At 31.6% G+C, this 19878-nt stretch overlaps 2 protein-coding genes across 3 annotated transcripts in view; both read left to right on the top strand.

Annotated features, from left to right (window-relative positions):
- Positions 1-3470, top strand: part of LOC139488023 (uncharacterized) — a 93038-nt gene extending 89568 nt beyond the window's left edge. The window contains exons 7-10 of the mRNA XM_071273337.1: positions 273-349; positions 935-1118; positions 2158-2330; positions 2681-3470. Coding sequence (XP_071129438.1) covers positions 273-349; positions 935-1118; positions 2158-2330; positions 2681-3448 — 1202 coding nt within the window. The 3' untranslated portion in view covers positions 3449-3470. The remainder of the gene's footprint in view (positions 1-272; positions 350-934; positions 1119-2157; positions 2331-2680) is intronic.
- Positions 3471-5162: 1692 nt separating this feature from the next.
- Positions 5163-18456, top strand: LOC139488024 (cytochrome P450 4V2-like). 2 transcript variants are annotated; one of them, XM_071273339.1, is made up of 12 exons: positions 5163-5403; positions 6771-6886; positions 8256-8341; positions 8660-8850; positions 9967-10036; positions 10824-10950; positions 11870-12082; positions 12518-12620; positions 12951-13018; positions 14493-14559; positions 15307-15486; positions 17867-18456. In XM_071273339.1, the coding sequence occupies exons 1-12, from the start codon at positions 5244-5246 to the stop codon at positions 18025-18027; spliced, it is 1542 nt and encodes a 513-aa protein (XP_071129440.1). In that variant the 5' UTR covers positions 5163-5243; the 3' UTR covers positions 18028-18456. The 2 variants fall into 2 exon arrangements, with proteins under 2 accessions (XP_071129440.1, XP_071129439.1); XM_071273338.1 differs by lacking the exon at positions 6771-6886 and adding an exon at positions 6934-7049 and having other exon boundaries at positions 5168-5403.
- The last annotated feature ends 1422 nt before the right edge of the window (positions 18457-19878 follow it).

The following is a 19878-nucleotide window of genomic DNA, read 5'->3' as shown; positions in this document are numbered from 1 at the left end:
CACATCATCCTATATCTATTTAATATCGACCATCCTGTAAAAGAAATAAGCTTGAAATAGCTGATTACTTATCTTTTTCTTAATTGAAAAAAAAACATTGTAATCAATGGTAATTTATTTTTCGGATTAGCCAAAAATCTCCTGGAAAAATACAAGAGTGTGTTAGAATGGTGGATTTTTTTAGATAGAATGATAATTTCATGCGTAACAGGCTACATACATGATACTTACTTTTACAAGTCTCTCTCAAACTTCTTATTTTACATTTTCAGATGTTTGGTTGCCATACAGTGGTAGAATATTGTCTGCTGTGATCAAAACTTGTGAGAATTCCACAGTGGATAATGTTGTAAGTCTTTTTATTTAAAGGATTTTTAGAAATAAAATTATACTATAACAAATTAACAATCAAATTAAAAAAATTGCCCAGATTTTGGTGCACAAAATGTATACAGAACAAATCAAATTAAGGCATTGTTGTATTTTGATAGTTTACAATGAAAGATCCATTTACAAGAAAGGTCAAAATAGGGAGGGGACAATAGTATAAAACTAACACAACTTGTTAATGCTTTTAAGAATCAGTTTTGCACCAAAGGAAAAACCAATGATCTAAGTAATGAAATACTAATAACAGAAGACCCTGAATTTTAGACAGGCACTATAAGTATTATTGGTTAAATTGATTTTTGACCTCATCCATTCCTTTGACTTCTAAGCTATTAACAACAGTAGTAATCAGGTATGGTTTTTTTTTTATGCCATAATGATAGCAAAATCAAAGAATGGTCAGGAAATCAATCAAGTACTGAGATCAATCTAAGCGATAAACTGAGCATAAAAAAAATGATAAATCTGTCTTGGAAAAGTACAAATTTACTAAATATAGCAGACAATGTTTCACAATTTGTATTCATTGAGGAATTTTTTTTAGACCTATTCAAAGTGTTTGGATGTCATTCATCATTTTCTCCCAAGCATCTTAAACCAGAGGAACCATTCCATTGATCAGCTGCCAAAGTTGGTCTTTGCCTTACAGAAACATTTATGTGGAATATCATGGGAATCAAGGGAAGCTACTCTCTCATTCATACAGAAAGTTCTGGGAAGTTATAAAGGTAAAAATATTGTAAATAGACCCATTCAGGATAACCCTGGAAATTAAAAAAAAAGATTCCATTGTCCACTTTAATGCTAGTACATTAGAATCAGATTTAACTCACAGTTTGCATTGAATTTATAGACTTGCTTCACCACTTTTACTTTTTACCAACCCAAAATCATACTTTGTGGACTGTCTCAAAGATGATGTGAAGCATGGATTCTAATACAATTTTTATGTAACAATTTTTTTCATTGGCTAAAAGTTACTGTCAAATCAACAGTTAACCAGGCGTAACTAAGGAGGGACCTGCCATTTTGAATTGATTGGATCAACAAATGTTCAATTACTACAATATTATCGAAATTAAACAACACCTACCTCAAATTCGCTGTTTTAATGTGATTTTGTCGGAATTTGAATTGTAGAGGTCTCCAGTTTGTGAGTTTTCATTTGTATGACGTCACGTTTAGCTATAACGTCTTTAAGCCAAAATTATTCATGGATTTTTTTTGTATGTCAAATTTATACATTTTTTCAAGCTCTGACATATTATTTCTTTTTGTAATGCATTAGAATACGAATAATAGTACTGTAGATGAAGAGTTGCCACCGTCTATTTTGATTTGACAGTCGCAAATATATGATTTACTGTCTCTGCTATATGTCACCAGTGACCTTCAAATCTACAATTGACGGTGGCAACTCTTCAACTACAGTACTGTTATTCCTCAATTCTTCAGCCATATACATGTAGAAATATTTGGAGGATAAATTTTCATGAAAACATAATTTATAGTATATAGCATTAATTAGATTTTAATGTCTTATGAAGTGATAAAATTATTCTAATGATTTAAGGAAATACAGTGTGAACAATAGTGAGACAGTAACCTAATGACCAAAACATTTTTTAGCGTTCTGTTTACAGCCTTTAGCAATAGTCAAGCACTAAATGGCTGAGATTTTCAAACATTAGTCATTTAAACCCTAAATTCCTTAAATTACAAAAGGACTACCATAACATTTTATTTATTTACATGTTTACATTACAGATGATACAGATGTAATATCATGGTACAAAGAGAACAAGTTAGATAACTCAGTATGGCAGTGTCTCTCCGATTCTGAAGGTTATGTTAGATCTACAGCTGTTGACTGCTTAGCAGATATCATACTTCATCAAGAACTGCAGGATCATCTCTTAAAGGTTTTGGACATAGACTTTGTATGTATTTTTTAAAATCTAGACATTTATTTATGTGCTCTAAGCATGGTTATTTTAGATATATAAAGAATTTTCTAAACAAAGAATATTTTTATTACTCAAATGAAATAAATTCTTTACATAATTACTTTTGAAAAAATCAGATGCAAATGTTTTACCCCTGAACGTTAGAAAAAGGTGCATCCATTTATCAGTCCATCCATTTGTCCATCTGTCCCTCTCCAGGTTAAAGTTTTTGGTCAAGGTAGTTTTTGATGAAGTTGAAGTTCAATCAGCTTGAAATTTGTTTTAACCTGGAATGACTCAAGTATTGTTTTGTTCTTTTAACAGTTATTCATATTTATTTTTAGGACACTGTAACATCAAGGATTGAGAATTCATGTTCAACAGACACTGAAGCATTTGTAAGAAGATCAGCGGTAGATTGCATCACAAAACTATGGGGAGATAACTCAGTTCTCTCCAGCAATAGTAGATTGTCTCTTCTAAAATTAATGTCTAATGTCATGACCAAGGATTTTGACTGGGAGGTCAAACTCAAAGTTTTAGATTTCTGGAATCAGTATATTAACAAAGAACTATTTGAATGTGATAATCCGCAAGTGACATTGCCTTCAAACACTGTTGAAAATAATTCATCTTCAATTTCTTCTGATAGCGGGTTGAAGAAGAATGGAACAAAATCAAAAATAAAGTGCCTGGTAGCTTCAGGATGTCTCGGATCTTTATTTTCATTGACTGACGACTTTGACAGAAGTGTTATACAGAAAGCCTTGAACACAACAAAGAACATGAAACATTTTATTGAACAAAACAATCTGTTAACAGATATGGTCTTTGACAAAGATTCTGGGGAGGAAAATTGTTCAAATTGTAAAAAGCAGAAGTTTGACTTGACATTAAACCAAGACATAAGTTTTGAACAAGGAAATAAAGATGAAAAAGACCTGCTTGACTGGCTGCTCTTTGTAGATATTGACCAGAAATTGGCAACATTTTCACAAACTTGTGATGAGTATGACAGAAATCCTATCTCTTTATTGGACGATATTTTACTCTATGCTGGGTCACATGTCCATGACGATGAAGATGACAACACTGTTATTGACTGTTACTAGTAAATAATTAATCAATATAAAAGCCTTGTTTTATGACTTTTTATGCCCCAGCTGTGGCAGAAAGGCATTCACTTTTACACTTGTCCGTCTTTACGTATGTACGTACTTCCCAAAATTGGTTTCCGTTCTCTAACTTAAGTTTGCCACAACCAAATGTTATGAAACTTTTACACAATGCTTATTACCACAAAACACAGATCAAGTTTGAAATTTGGTGGTGTCACTTCAACTGTTCTAGAGTTATGCCCCTTTATAAATGGAAAAATTTCAAAATTTTTAGTTTCAATTCTCTTACTTAAGTTTTCCTCAACTAAATGTTATGAAATTTATACACAATGTTTATTACCACAAAATACAGATCAAGTTAAAGTTTTGGTACTGTCACTCTAACTGTTCTAGAGAAATGCCCCTTTATAAATGAAAAAAATAAAAAAATGTTAGTTTCTGTTCCCTTAAGTTTGCCTCAACCAAATGTTATGAAACTTATACACAATGCTTATTACCACAAAACGCAGTAAGTTTGAATTTTTGGTGGCTTCAAATTAACCGTCATTTCTGCATACCTACCACTAAAGGTATTGGATTCTTTAAATAGGAAATGCATTTTATCTGAACTTGATAAACAACTGGTTTGATTGATTGATTGATTGTTGTTTGCTTCATACAGTGGAATATATTTTATGCATATTCAAGATGAGAAGAACTAACAATTGATTTTAAAATAGCCTCTGCAAAGTTGGTCAACTTGAAAGTTATACTAACAGCGGCAAGAATTTCACCTTGAAAACAGACAAGAGTTGTTAATTTGCAACTGTTCTTTAACATGTAGAAAGTGCAGGCGTGGAAGTTTTCTTCACAAGGCATGAGATTTCCATCCTAATTCTGACGGGATTTGACTGCATATCTATACAGAATGCCCTTTGTAAATGTGTTGTACTTCTCGGGTGGCAAACTATGTCAAATGTCTTGACCAAAGTGTCCACTCAGGGTGTTTTACAAAGTGATGCGGGGCAACTCTCCACAAGAGACCAAATGACATAGAAATCAACAACTATAGGTCACTGTACAGCCTTCAACAATGAGTAAAACCCATACTGCATAGTCACCCTGAAATATTACCAATCTTCTATTGCAACAATTAGACAAGGAGCATTACACAGTTGCAAAGAGTTTCTTAAAATGTTGTCATTAGAGAACTTAAGGCAATTTTTCAAAACTATATGAGCCAAGCCAGTATTTGGAGGGATACTTTTAAAAGAAATCTAGGTATTTATCTTATATGAAGAGGGGCCAGTCCTTTACTAAATCTACCCTCTGACATTTAAGTTTAACAACACCTATCTTACTGGTTTCCATCCCTCCATCTCCACCTTCCACTTTTGGGCAACTTTTTTTTTTGGGGGGGGGGATCTTTTTTACTAGGCACCCAATAAAGTTTGCCCCTATTACACACACACACACACACACACTTTTCAGTTTACTAATACGCCCCTTAGTAGAGAATAATTGGCAAAAATAGTGAATGGAGAAAAATGGAAAATGACCTTAAAAAATTCAAGAAATGAAGATCCACCATCCAGACCCTCATTTGATAGAACATATACAGAAATCTACATTTATTTATTTTTTATCAATACTATCAGAAGTCTGTACTGGTAGTAATGGACTTCTGATACTGTCTCTATTGGTTGGTAACACTTGTTAAAATAATGATGATTAATACCTTTGAGATAACCCCCTTATCTGTAAATATTTGTAAGCTAACCATGTGACTTAATTTGTTTACTTGTTCAAAATGGTAGCTGCACTACTGTTAGTTGGAGTAGCCACAATTGTTTTGGCAGTCATATGGTACATGCAATATGGAAAACTGAGGAAAGAATTAAATAAGTTCCCTGGACCTCCTGCTGTTCCTGTCTTTGGAAATGCTCTACTGTTGAAGACAGATAGAAAAGGTACATATAAAGGTTAAAATCTAGGACAAGGTGAACATTTGTTTTATGTTTTATCATAATCTAAATACAACATGCCAGCATAACTGCTACAAACTAAGAATAACAACTCCACTATACATTAGTCTTGGTAGATGCAATGTGTTTTACCTATAGTTATAATTTTCTTTCATTCTTTAGATTTTTAATATTCATCATATCAAAATGACTGTTTGCACATGGCAAGCCAAGTTAACTATGAGCTAAAGTTATCTATTTGAGTTTGCATCTCAATGAATTTAAATCCAGGACTTTCAAATAAGGAGATTAGTTTATATATTTGAATACAGGTACTGAACAAGTACTAGGACAATTTCCTTTTAGTCCTCCCCCTTTTTCTCCAAATTAAATTATTTATTTTGTTTCTCTTAATTCAATTATATATGCATTTTTATGTATTATATGAACACAAATATCAATCAATTAACTTGTATTTGCTATTTACTTATTCACAACGGTTACTGATATATTTGATATAGAGATCTTCGTTTAATTTTTAAACTGTCCTGTCCCCAAGTACACTACCGTGCCAAAAGTGAAGATAATTTAACGACAACATGTCATATGCAGAAGGAACTGTCATTGTCTTTCCATCAACTGTTAGTACAAAAATCTCAAATTATGTTTTTTAACCAATTCTCGTGTAATTTTATTTTGTCTTTTTGGCTTTGACACTCTAGACTCTCTGGACTTAGATCGCACATAGCACACTTCATCCAGTATAGTTGGGTTGATACCCTCAAACTTTTCACATGTACCATAACTTGAGTTTGCTTGGATTGATTTAATGGAAATTTTACACAATTGTTTGAATTGGTGGACTTTGGTTGTACGAGGGTTTACCTCTGATCTTAGTTTACAAGCCTGAATTTTGTGAGGTACTTTAAACACAGTGTCATGTACAATGTATGTTCTGTATTGTACTTATTGACACCTTGTTTAAAAAAAAATTGATATCATTCCAGAGTTATGGGACTTTCAACATCAGATAAATAAAAGAATGTTTTATTAGGTTTAGTGTGCTTGGGTTAAATTACTACAAACTTAATACTGTTGTGATCGATAAATAAAGATTTCATTGTGATTTTAACATTTTTCTGGATATTTGACTCTTTATAAAGTTATGGTACTATTAACATTTATATTTGACACAATTTTATAAGCCTATAGGTACTCCTCATGCATGCTTTTCTTCAGAGCCTTTGCACTTACTTCTGGTTAAATGTCTTAAATGTACCATTTGGTACTTGCAATTAATTCAAGGTGCACAATAATGGTGTATCACATGATCTAGGGGCACCTGCTTATTTGCTTTTAAACTTATCTTGCAGAGTTTTATAATCAATTGCAGCAATGGTGTGAGGATTATAGAGAATCTGGAATTGTCAGACTTTGGTTATTTGAAGGAATTCCATGGGTTGGAATTTACAAAGCAGAATACTGTGAGGTACATTTGTAATATAATTTCCAAATGATGAAGTGTATTTCTTTCAGAGTTTTATCAACAGTTGCAGACATTTTGTGAAGACTACAGACAAAAAGGAATATTCAGACTTTGGTTGTACGAGGGTTTACCTCTGATCTTAGTTTACAAGCCTGAATTTTGTGAGGTACTTTAAACACAGTGTCATGTACAATGTATGTTCTGTATTGTACATATAACATATACTTGTACTTAGATTGAGTGTGGGTTACTATTAATCCCCTGCTGAAACTAAAACAAAACTGAAATACTCATAATGTCAATAACACAAATTTCCTTTCATTTTCATTACTCCTGTAGAAGAAATTTGGTTGTGAAGTGATTGTTCATGCATTTTAAACTTCTTTATGTATTTTAGAAAAACTGAGCCTTCAACACCTAATGATTCTGTTTCCCATCTTTTTTAATGCACATTCCGCTACATAATACGCAAATGGGTTATTCAGTGTTACCATTCTCTGTACCGTTTGCCATCTGTCGTGTACCGTATTTATTCTAATAAACGCCCCGGGGGCGAAGACAATTTCCGAAAGAGGGGTGTCAATTAGAGAAACGAATTTCGTACCTGAATTTTGTTGAAACAGACTATAGTAACATACACGTGTTTCTTATTGTCTCCATAATCTATCAATAGCGTTTATCGGTAATGTGACCTCATCAAATAATTTGTTAAAATTTTCGAATGAACAAGCGTGCACATCAATGGAACATAATTTCAACAGCGTACTGTGTAACTGACAGATCTATTTTTGGAACTTGTACACACTGTGTTGGATTATGGGAGTGGATTAAAACATGGGCATTATTGATTTTTCGTTTCATTTTTCTGAGTGACCGGGTCGATGTCTTTGCAATATTGTAATGTTTTGGTTTCAATTTTATTTTTTTATCTACAAAATGGGGGCGTTTATTTTCGGTAGGGGGGCTTTAAATAGAATAAATATGGTATGTTCACTAAATTATTTTCTGTTATCTCACTTTAGTTTTTCTCAACCAAATGATCTGAAACTTATAATAATGCATAGTACCACAAAATATAAGTTATTATTAAACATGTGTTGTGACAGCCATTGTGAATATCAGTTTTTTAACAGTCAATTAAACGGCATATTTACTGAAACAAAAGACAGTAATTGCATATTCTGATGGGAAAACAATGTATTTAACGAAAAATATTTACCAAAACCAATAGTACATCAAACATTTTATCATTACATTACATCTAATAGAGTGTGACGTTTAGTGCAGTGACTTATTCAAAATCCAGTGTATATGGAAAAACCTACTAGAATAATACCAATTTAATTTATAATTTCTGTAACTTAAATTTTAGATATTATTAAACAGTAGTAAACATATAGACAAGGCATCAGAATACAGATTTCTTCATCCTTGGTTAGGAACAGGCTTATTAACAAGGTAAGGGAAAGGAAAAAGGTAATATATAAATTTACAGGTTTTAAGCAAGTTTTAAAATTTTCAGTGTGTTGAGAACTTTTGTCCATTATGCTAAAACTGTACGATGACAGTGTTGAAGAATTTTGCCAGAACACAATTTTTCACAGAGATTAGTTTGATTATAATATTTTTATACTCATTGACAGTTTCCACTTGTATCACATGTTTTGTAAATAATTCCCACACATGATTTCAACAAAACTGAAACCTTAAAAGAATCCTTAAAGCATTGTATTTTAGTGTTGTGGACCAATATGAATTTCTCTCTTTATATTTTAGTACTGGAACAAAATGGAAGACAAGAAGAAGAATGCTGACACCAACTTTCCACTTTAAGATCCTTAATGATTTCATGGGTGTATTTAATGATCAAATTGATGTCATGATGAATAAACTGGAAGGAAAGTGGAAGAATGGATCTTTTAATATCTTCAATGATATCACTTTATGTGCCTTGGATATCATATGTGGTATGTTTAATAATTACATTGTCTTTGCATTACATAGCCTGTTTATCCTTCACAAACAAACAAGATGAAGAAAATATTGTAACTGTTCTGTGTGATAATACATGAGTAATCAACATCTGGTCCGAGACCACAATTGTCGTCTCTTGATTTTCGTTGTTCACGAATATAGTCCCTAGTGTTGACAGTGGGTTACTTGCCATTAATTTTTATACCCCTTCCAAATTTCTTTCTCCATGTTTAATGCCTCAAATTGCAAGTAGGGGGGTGAGGTGAAATTACACTAAAAAAATATGGGTCCAGAATTTTATAGGAAAGTAGTGATTTGGTCCAGCTGAAAAAGGTTAAAAATTAGCACTTCGGAAGCTGTCAAAAGATTTCAAGACGCCCTAAACATAAAATTGTCCATATTTTGAGTTAGAGCCGATGAAGTTTTTTATAATTTTTATATAATTTGTCCCAAAAGTAGTACAACACACTAAAAATTTCTTTGAGAAAGCGCATGTGGGATTTTTTTTATTTTCATTTATGTTCTAAAAGAAATGCACTATGAAATAATTGTGGTCTCGGACCATCTGATCACATACTGTACATTCATTTCATTTCATGTAAAATCAAGGATACTTTCAATTGAAATGATTAGTTTTGAGTAGAAATTTACAGATTTAGATACTTAATAAAAAAAAAGATAGTGTGCCCCTTGCCCCTCTCCCACCACAAAGTGACCAGAGCATCTAGTGTTACTGGCCTTATCCCCCATTCAATTATTCTGTCATTTCTTTCTCCTAAAATCAAACAGTTGTCCTAACTATTATATTCCTTTATCCTGATACATATTGTTCTGGTCGACTTATACAAAACACTTGACAAAAATTGATCTATAAGATATTATGACCTAATGTGCCATCTTTAGATCTGCAGGCATTTTGGCAGTAAATAATGATCTGCTTAATATATCTTTGAAAAAGTACCTGTAGTCATTAATATCATTATCTTAACAATGAGGATGATATGAAAACTGTAGTTGAGTTATCCAGAAACCAGAAATCCTAACATGCACATTATGTATTTTTATGGGAAAAAAGGCAATTCTTTAAATGTTATATTCTTTTGTTATAGAGACGGCCATGGGAAGAACAATTAATGCACAGAATGATGATGATTCAGATTATGTCAAAGCTGTTTACAAGTAAGTTCCAAATAAGGTTCAATTCATCTTTTTCTCAGTTTGTATATCGACAAAAAAAAAATAAGTCCTTATATGTCACAGTATATATAACGGAGTTCCTGCACTTAAGATCTGCCATCAACACAAATTTCTAGAAGTATATTTCTTGTCTTGTCTGCTAGGAAGGTCAGATGTTGAATGCAAGACACCAGGGATGCTTATCAGGAGGCTTAACTTAAACTATTTGTTTTAAGCTTTATATTGCAGAAAGAAGACATAAATGCTGTAGGTGAACTATATTTGGTGTATGGTATAATTGTAAGGAGTAAATTTCTGTCTTGTAGGTTTCAACTGACCTTTACCTCATTTTAATGGAAAATAGGTCTATGTTAAGTTGCCTGATTTGATCTGCTTCTCAGATAATATAAGCAATTGACTTGTATGAAATTGTACAAGGTTCCATATCACATAAGGAATGTTAAATGTTGTGGCCTTATCTATCTTCTTGGGAATTATTTGCCAAAAAGAGATAAAAGACAATCAATTTTTGTTTGAATTGCTTATTTCAGACTTATTTCAATGGGATTGAGTCTTGAAATATTGGGGTTCTTTGGTATGCTTAATCTTATGCAGTATTTATAAATTTTATGTATCAAGCTTGAATGTAGTGTCTTAACAAGCCCCAACAAGCCCCAACTAATCAGGGCTCAACCTCTACTGTCTTGTCAAGCTGCACCCTCTGGGCAATTTAATTAATGTATAGAATAATTTTATGTAAATCCGATTTTCTATATTATTTTTATTGCAGAATAACAGAGCTTATTTTAACAAGACAGAGATCTCCATGGTATTGGCCTGATTTTCTGTTTAATACAATAGGAGCAGGCAAAGAACATGACAAATTACTCAAAATTTTACATGGTTTCACAGGAAAGGTAAGATTGATTTATAATGTTGGGAATTTCTGATTGAACTGTTCATTTCATAAACATGCCATAAAATGAACCCACATTCTGTTCCAAATCAGGACCCTGTAATTCAGTAGTATTCCGTTATTGCTATGTTACATATTTGTTTTTCGTTCATTTTTTTGAACATTAATTAGGCCGTTAGTTTTCTTGTTTGAATAGTTTTACACTTGTGATTTTTGGCCTTTTATAGCTGACTATTTGGAATAGGGTTTGCTCATTGTTGAAGTCTGTAAGGTGACCTATAGCTGTTCATTTCTGTGTCATTTGGTATCTTGTGAAGAGTTGTCTCATTGGCAATCATACCACAATTTCTTTTCTAGACTTACAGGAAAAACAAAATTACCAGGCAGCATGTATTGTTGTATAGTATATGATGATTCTTAACGTTCTTTCTGTGTTCCATTGTGTCACTAAATATCTGTACTCATAGTTATTATAATTTGAGGGATTATATATGCAACTTTTTGTATTTTTATGCCCAACCTACGATAATAGAGGGCATTATGTTTTCTAATCTGCTGGTCTGTTCCTCCATCCGTCTGTCCTGCTCCAGGTTAAAGTTTTTGGTCAAGGTAGTTTTTGAAAAAGTTGAAGTCCAATCAACTTGAACTTAGTACACATGTTCTCTATGATATGATCTTTCTAACTTAAATGCCAAAGTAGAGATTTTCTCCCATTTTCACCGTCCACTGAACATAGAAAATGATAGTGGGGATGGGGCATCCATGTACTGGGGACACATTCTTGTTTGTTTCCTGTATTGAAGTTTTCTAAGAGAAAAATTAATGCAATTGATAATGTCTTATGATTTATAACTAATGTAAGATTTAGCTTACTTGTAAAAACTAGCTTAATACTAAAACCTAATTAAAATTTTGAAAAGGTTATAACTGAAAAAAGAGAAGAATTTTCAAAGAAAAAAGCAGATGGATTGACAATGGAGGATATTCTGAAAAACCATGATGATGATGAAACATCATATATAAGTCGGGAGAAACGTTTGGCATTTCTGGACATGCTACTATGTTCTACAGTTGAAGGTGAAAGTTTGTCATTTTTGGATATCAGAGAAGAAGTTGATACGTTCATGTTTGAGGTAAAATAAAGTTGTGCACTTAAGACTATGAAATAAAATTTAAGAATTCAGTTACTTGAAACGGGACAATTACTTATGACTAATAATCTAATCTCTATTATCCTGAACTTGCCTGAAATATTTGTCACTGGACATTAAGCATCCAACATTCAATAAATAATCTATCAGTTGATTCCTCTCTGTATAGCACAAGTCATAAATAAAAATTTACAGATATTTAAAGATGAACAACAACAAAATGGATATTGTTTTTTTCCCTGTGAATCCTTTTCATTTCTCAAAGTGTTATTCACTGGCCAAAGGTAAATAATCAAAAATTGAAAAGAATGTACCATTGGAATAATTTAAAAAAAAATAATGATAAGTCTTTGAAGGATTTTGTCAACCATTTTATTGTGTACTGGTCTAAAATGTAATTTGATTGGTTTATTTCAGGGTCATGACACAACAGCAGCAGCAATGAGTTTTACTATGCATCTGATTGGTGCACATCCTGAAGTGCAGGCAAAGGTTCACAAGGAATTAGATGAGGTTTTTGGTATGTAAAATTTAACAGTTCATCTAAACAAATTTCTTTGAAGAACATAACAAAATGTTTAAGTTTTAAGTGCTAACACAGCACTTTGAAGCAACACTGAACAGAGGATATAAACTTAGTCCATTATGTTCAATTTTCTATCATAGTGGCCATGTTAATTGGTTTGTGGGGACAACAACAAAAATATTACTTTATTCTAAATATCATAAGGACCATACAAGTTGGATAAAAGTTGTTTCAGAGGAGAAGATTTTTTTCAAGTTTATAAACAAATAAAATATGCCCCACAGTCACACCACAGTGAAATTAATAAAACAAAATATTTTATAGGTGACAGTAACAGGAGAGCAACCATGAAAGACTTGAAATCATTGAAGTACTTAGAATGTGTTATAAAGGTAACTATAGTTACTTAAGAAAAATAGTCAAGGAGTGCACAATTTAACAATGTTTTTTGTCAATGCCTCACTAGAGGCCACATTTCCTGTAAAATTGTTCTAACTGAGGATAGTGTCAATATACAAGATTTAATATAACTTACCTAAATTGTTAACAAACATTCAAGTACATTGTCTTTTCACTTAATTTTGAACTAGGCACTAAAGATGTCCCCTTTTTAAATGCTTTCACTGACCAATATTATTATACTTATTATTATTATCACATTGCGTAATGCAAATTTGAACATTAGGTTTAAAGTGACTTATAGGTCCAACGGGTGTAAATTTATTTAAATATTGTATTCTTATTATGTAATATTATATATACTACACATGTCACTATAATAAATGATATACTTACTTACTTACTTATACGTATCTGCCAGCACATAGTCTGTTTGAAATATACATTTTGATCAGTGGGTGCTTAATATGATCCCCATACAGAAGGTTTCATTGACTAAATCTATTTTATGTGCAATAGTAAGAAAACTAAGGTAACCTAGTGGACCCTGAAATTTCAAACAGAAAAAAATGTTGCTAAACAAGCAAACATGGAATGAAGGTCTTGAAATAACTCTTCCTTTTGTTACTTTGTAAATTTTACATATGCAATCATGAGTTGGTTGACCCTTATGGAATAACCGTTTCACAGATGATATCAAATATGTTCCTTACATTGTAACTACAATCCCCTTTCCTTTCATGAATGTGTCCTACCGAATTAGACTATTTACCGTATTTTTTATAACATGAGCAACACCACGGGTGCCACATGTGGAGCAGGATCTACTTACCCTTCCGGAGCACCTGAGATCACCCCCAGTTATTGGTGGGGTTCATATTGCTTATTCTTTAGTTTTCTATGTTGTGTCATGTGTACTATTGTTTATAGATTTGTTTGTCTGTTTGTCTTTTTCATTTTTAGCCATGGCGTTGTCAGTTTATTTTTGATTTATGAGTTTGACTGTTCCTCTAGTATCTTTGTCCCTCTTTTAAGAGGTGACTGTCTTTGCATCATTTCACATATTATGTGACATGATGTCAAATACAGCTAATATTTGTCCTTTTCTCTGTTATAAGAATTAATATTGAATTTTACAGCCAATGACCAACATAATCTTTGAATTTGTTTTAAGGTATACTGTGGCAAATATTAATGGGACCTAACCTGGATAGTTTCCTTATCATTTAATAAAAATTCTAAAATTTCAATTTAGAGTTCGACATATTTTAAGATAAAGACACTTATCTTCTGATGAGGACTGAAGAAGTTTAAACAGTGTTATAATTCATAGAATTTATTTATTTAAGTTGCATAATTTATCAAATATTTTTTAACACATCCTTTAAATGAGGTTAAATTCTGCATTAATTTGCTAATGTTGAAAAAGATGAGTTATCTCCCATTATTTTAGTATTGTTATTGTAGGAAGGACTTAGATTATTCCCCTCAGTTCCATTTTTTGGAAGAACAACAACAGAAGATCTAGTCATAGGTAAGTTTATACATTGTATAATTATACAGTTTTAAAGGTTTAATGTTTCGCACATTTTGCTTTCAGTCACTTGTTGGATGTGTAAATAAATTTATTTAAAATTTAATCAAACATTCCAATTTATGATAAATCAACTAACTGTTCACCCTTTTGTTTTAAAATATGCCACTTCCACATGTGTTCCACCTGATCAGTTATGAAGGGATGATTCTATTTTTAATGATCTCCAAATGATTATTTCCATATAATGGTACATTTGTATTTCATGAAAGTTTGGTAGTTCCTTCTATTTGAAAATTGCCAAAAAATGGTATTGTTCTATGTTGTAATATAAAGCTAAGCATTTCACACTTTTCTTTTATTTTTCAAAAAGGAAAAATACCATTTATGAAGTTGTTTTCTGAAATATAAGAGTCAAGACACTTTTCTTGATTACTTTGATTTTCATTCCAAATGAGGAGATTTGAAAGTTACATTATTAGGACCCTGATATTGCAAAAGAAGTAAACATGTTCAATGATTTGACAATTATGTTAATTGAATTAAGAAATGAACCAGTTGCTAAAATTTCGACACTTAAGTGCAGAAAGGTCACTAGAAATATCACAAATACACCATAAACATGTAGAAATTTACATATTTGAACAAATTGACAATTTTTCATACAGACTAATGTTTTATAAACATCTGAAGGTTATTTTTGTAGATTTATCATTCTCATTTTACTTATATATTTTTTTTTAATAGATGATGTTACTATTCCTCAAGGAACAACATGTATATTGGTAACATTTGCTTTGCATATGGATCCTATATATTTTCCAAATCCTGAAAAGTTTGATCCTGATAGATTTTTACAAGAGAATATCAAAAACCGTCATCCATACTGCTATGTACCTTTTTCTGCTGGACCAAGAAACTGCATAGGTAAGTTGTTTATTTTATGAAATTTTCCTATTTTCTTTTTAACAATTCTGTCTCTCATTATTGTAAAAGAGATTCCTAAAATACTTTTGAAAGAAGTAGTTATGGTCAAAAACAATATTTGTTCAGTCTGTCAAATCATATAACTGGGTTCCTTAATTTTAAGCACGGGGGGCATGAAAACATACAGTTGTCAGCTCTTCATGCATATAATTATGGAAGTATAATATGATTCCAACATGAAGATAAGCATATAAATAAGACATTATGGTCTGTTTTCTAAGCCAAGAGTTGTCCCTCTTTTTATACGACCGCAAAAATTTAAAAAATTTTGGTCGTATATTGGTATCATGTTGGCGTCGTCGTCGTCCTAAGACATTTGGTTTTTGCACTCTAACTTTAGTAAAAGTAAATAGAAATCTATGAAATTTAAACACAAGGTTTATGACCATAAAAGGTAGGTTGGGATTGATTTTGGGTGTTTTGGTCCCAACAGTTTATGAATTAGGGGTCAAAAAGGGCCCAAATAAGCATTTTTCTTGGTTTTCGCACAATAACTTTAGTATAAGTAAACAGAAATCTATGAAATTCTAACATAAGGTCTATGATTACAAAAGGAAGGTTGGGATTGATTTTGGGAGTTTTAATCCCAACAGTTTAGGAATTAGGGGCCAAAAACAGGTCCCAAATCAGCATTTTTCTTGGTTTTTGCACAATAACTTTAGTATAAGTAAATAGAAATCTATGAAATTTTAACACAAGGTTTATGACCACAAAAGGAAAGTTGGGATTGATTTTGAATGAAAAAATTAATTATTGGAGTTCTTTGATATGCCATGTATTTAGATTCTTAATTTTTGGTTCTGTTTTCAAATTGGTCTACATTAAGGTCCAAAAGGTCCAAAATTAAACTTAGCTTGATTTTAACAAAAAATTATTTCTTGAGGTTCTTTGATATGCTGAATCTAAACATGTACTTAGATTTTTGATTATGGGCCCAGATTTCAAGTTGGTCCAAATCTGGGTCCAAAATTATTATGTTACGTATTGTGCAATAGCAAGAAATTTTCAATTGCACGGTATTCCGCAATAGCAAGAAATCTTCAATTGCACAGTATTGTGCAATAGCAAGAAATTTTCAATTGCACAGTATTGCGCAAAAGCAAGAAATCTTCAATTGCACAGTATTGTGCAATAGCAAGAAATATCAAATTGCACAATATTGTGCAATAGCAAGAAATTTTCAATTGCACAGTATTGCGCAATAGCAAGAAATATTCAATTGCACAGTATTGTCCCATTTTCAAATTGGTCTACATTAAGGTCCAAAGGGTCAAAAATTAAACTTTGTTTGATTTCAACAAAAATTGAATATATGGGGTTCTTCAATATGCTGAATCTAACCAACTATTTAGACTTTTAATATTTGGGCCTGGTTATCAAATTGGTCCACATTGAGGTCTAAAGGGTCTAAAATTGAACATTATTTGATTTCATCAAAAACTGAAATCTTGGGGTTCTATGATATGCAGAATCTAACCATGTATTTAAATTTTGGATATTGGACCATAATAGGTAAATTTCCAATTTAAAATTTTTAAGTTTTTAAGTTTAAGTTCTTAGACCACATTCATTCTGAGTCAGAAGCCTATGCTGTGTCAACTATTTAATTACAATCCAAATTCAGAGCTGTATCAAGCTTAAATGTTGTGTCCATACTTGCCCCAACTGTTCAGGGTTCGACCGCTGCAGTCATATAAAGCTGCACCCTGCGGAGCATCTGGTTGTATACAGTTCTGTTCACAGATTGATGATACAACTCCTCCTCTATGTTACATCAGATGTTCACGAAAACTTAAGACATTGTAAGATTCTAACATAATGATGCAGATATATTTTGTAGGACATCATGGTCTTTTGACAAGTTCCAGTGTTATGCTACTTTTCACATATATTTGTTTGATACTATATATTCAATGATGAATAGAATAGAACAAAAATATACGTTGACTTACCTATCATCACTTAAAAACATTTAAAAAATATGCTGTCATGTCCTGTCAAAATTCAGACAAGTATCCTGATGCCTTGTTTAGGTAGAGTGCCATAACTCTGTATGTCAAATGACAATTGCTATTGTTCTTATATGACTGTTACAAGGCAAAATTTCCCCCTTTACCCAACATATCCTCTTTTCCAGTGGCAATAACAAAATTCCATCCTTCATCCAGGTCAATTATTTTTGCAGAACATACCTCCTGGAATTATGTTTAATGTATTCTTGTTAAGATTATACATGGAATATTTGCCACTGGACATTGTTATATCAATCAACAATAAATCAATCTATCTTATGATAATCATAGTTAATTTTTCTTTACAGGTCAAAAGTTTGCTATGTTAGAGGAGAAGGCAATGATTTCCTCCATTTTAAGGAGGTATAATGTTAAAGCAACACAGAAAAGAGAAGAAATGTGTGCTATAGGAGAAATTATAATGAGAGCAGATAATGGAGTCTTTGTAGAACTTTCTCCAAGAACATAAATACTATAGTGATACAAAAACCCTGTATAGTCACAGTATTATTGCTATTACATTCAGTATTCATCTTCCATCTTATAGCTTGACCCAAATTGTTGTCAAAACTATTGATTTATTAATAATTTATTATTAACCTTATTTTCATCCCTGATTCTACATGGATATGGATCAATAGAAAAAATTGTCTTAGAAAGTAATGGAATAAAGCTTTAATGATAACCAGGCATTAGGGTGATTAACTGTATATAAATTTGTTTATTAGAAAAAAGATGTTATGATTATTTATTGATCAAATAACATGGCCAGTGTTGTTACATTGTTATTTTATTTGTTTAGCTGTGAAAGTATGATATATCTGAGAGGCTGTATGAGAATTGAAAGTAAATAGATGTGTAAAACTCTGTAAATTTTCTCTCCTGTGTCCGTTTTAAACTACTGATATTACAGGCTTTCTGAAAATTGTAAAAAGAAATATAAAAATAAGTTATAACTGTTTCTTTGACCAAGATGATTTATATTAGAACAGTTAGAAATGTCAACCACCCAACCTGTTGCACAATATTGCTTGAAAACATAACTAAACATGGTTTGCACATGAACCAGTTTCTAGTTGTCGCTGTAACAACATGTTTACTCATGACGTATACTTGGACTAAATTCTGGGTTCCTATTCCAAGTACTATATATACCATGGTTCTTACAAGTTAACATATTTAAACAAACGAATCTGAAGGATGAGTTTGTTTAAATATGTTAATGAGTAAGACACATGGTAAATAAAATTTGTAATATAAATAAAATGATTGACAGCTTGAAGACCTTGAACTTTTATTGGAAATTGATCACGTTACAGTTTTATCCAATAAAATAGAAGCTCGCGCAAGTCCCTTTTGCGCCTCTTGCTTGTATGCCATTAATTTAATAGATCCCCAGAATTTGCAGAAAGTATAGAAAATGTCAGATTTTCCCGATTTTTAGTTTTGCGCCCCGTGTATGATCGTATACGCAGGTAATTTCATTAATATCATCAAAGTGAACAAAATGTCGGATTCTGCGACAAGGATTAAATCATTATTCTAATGACGGTAAGAATTGTTTTTTTCTTTCTTGGTTTTCAAGGTATCATACAAATTAATCAAATTTTACAGGTTGTTTATCTCATTGAAATTGCATATTTATCATTTTTATACATTTAAAGTTTTCGTACAAACTGCTTCTTCCGTTATTTTATTAATTGGATTGTTAGATTATTTATTCAAACACAATTATAAAGATAAAACACTAAACAGTGGCGGATCTAGGGAGCGTAGATGGTGTACCCTATTTGATCGCAAAAAGAAACATGTTTTTTTTCGCAAATTTGTGTAGCCGATATTTATTCCTATTTCTTTAATTAACACCCCACCCCACCCCACTTTTTTCGCAATTTAATTGAATTTTCGCAAAGGAAATGGTAGTAAATTGTAGTATTACATTTTAATTAATTTTTTTTTCAGATTTGAAAGAAGAAACTTTTAGTAATTTTCCAAAATTAAGGCAACTCGTAACAATCCTAATTGTTTCTTTGATTGTTTTATTTATGAGCTTTAAAGGGTCATAAAATAACCAAGGGGCGTAAAAATGACAGAGATTTTTGCCACAAACTTCACATGTTGGTATGACATTGAATGTTTTATTATATATTAAAAAATGGTTATGATAAATAAAAGAAATTCCAGTTATGATTAAAAATAAGGTAATACAGAAGATTGTTTTGTGTTGATTATAATGCATTGCCTCACATAGTAACATATAACTGCATTAATTACAACATATTTTAAGCAATAGCAAAATACCAAAAAATGAACAGTATTG

This window comes from Mytilus edulis, chromosome 9, assembly GCF_963676685.1.
Source record: "Mytilus edulis chromosome 9, xbMytEdul2.2, whole genome shotgun sequence".
NCBI classification, from domain to species: domain Eukaryota; kingdom Metazoa; phylum Mollusca; class Bivalvia; order Mytilida; family Mytilidae; genus Mytilus; species Mytilus edulis.
This window is presented reverse-complemented; position numbering and strand designations above follow the sequence as displayed.

What these genes read in the sequence shown, in the direction of transcription:
- LOC139488024 (XM_071273339.1), top strand. Translation starts at nt 5,244, where the DNA reads ATGGTAGCTGCACTACTGTTAGTTGGAGTAGCCACAATTGTTTTGGCA. An exon ending in GTTGAAGACAGATAGAAAAG is followed by an intron (nt 5,404 to 6,770) that starts GTACATATAAAG and finishes CTTATCTTGCAG; the next exon opens with AGTTTTATAATCAATTGCAG. An exon ending in ACTTAGAATGTGTTATAAAG is followed by an intron (nt 13,019 to 14,492) that starts GTAACTATAGTT and finishes TTGTTATTGTAG; the next exon opens with GAAGGACTTAGATTATTCCC.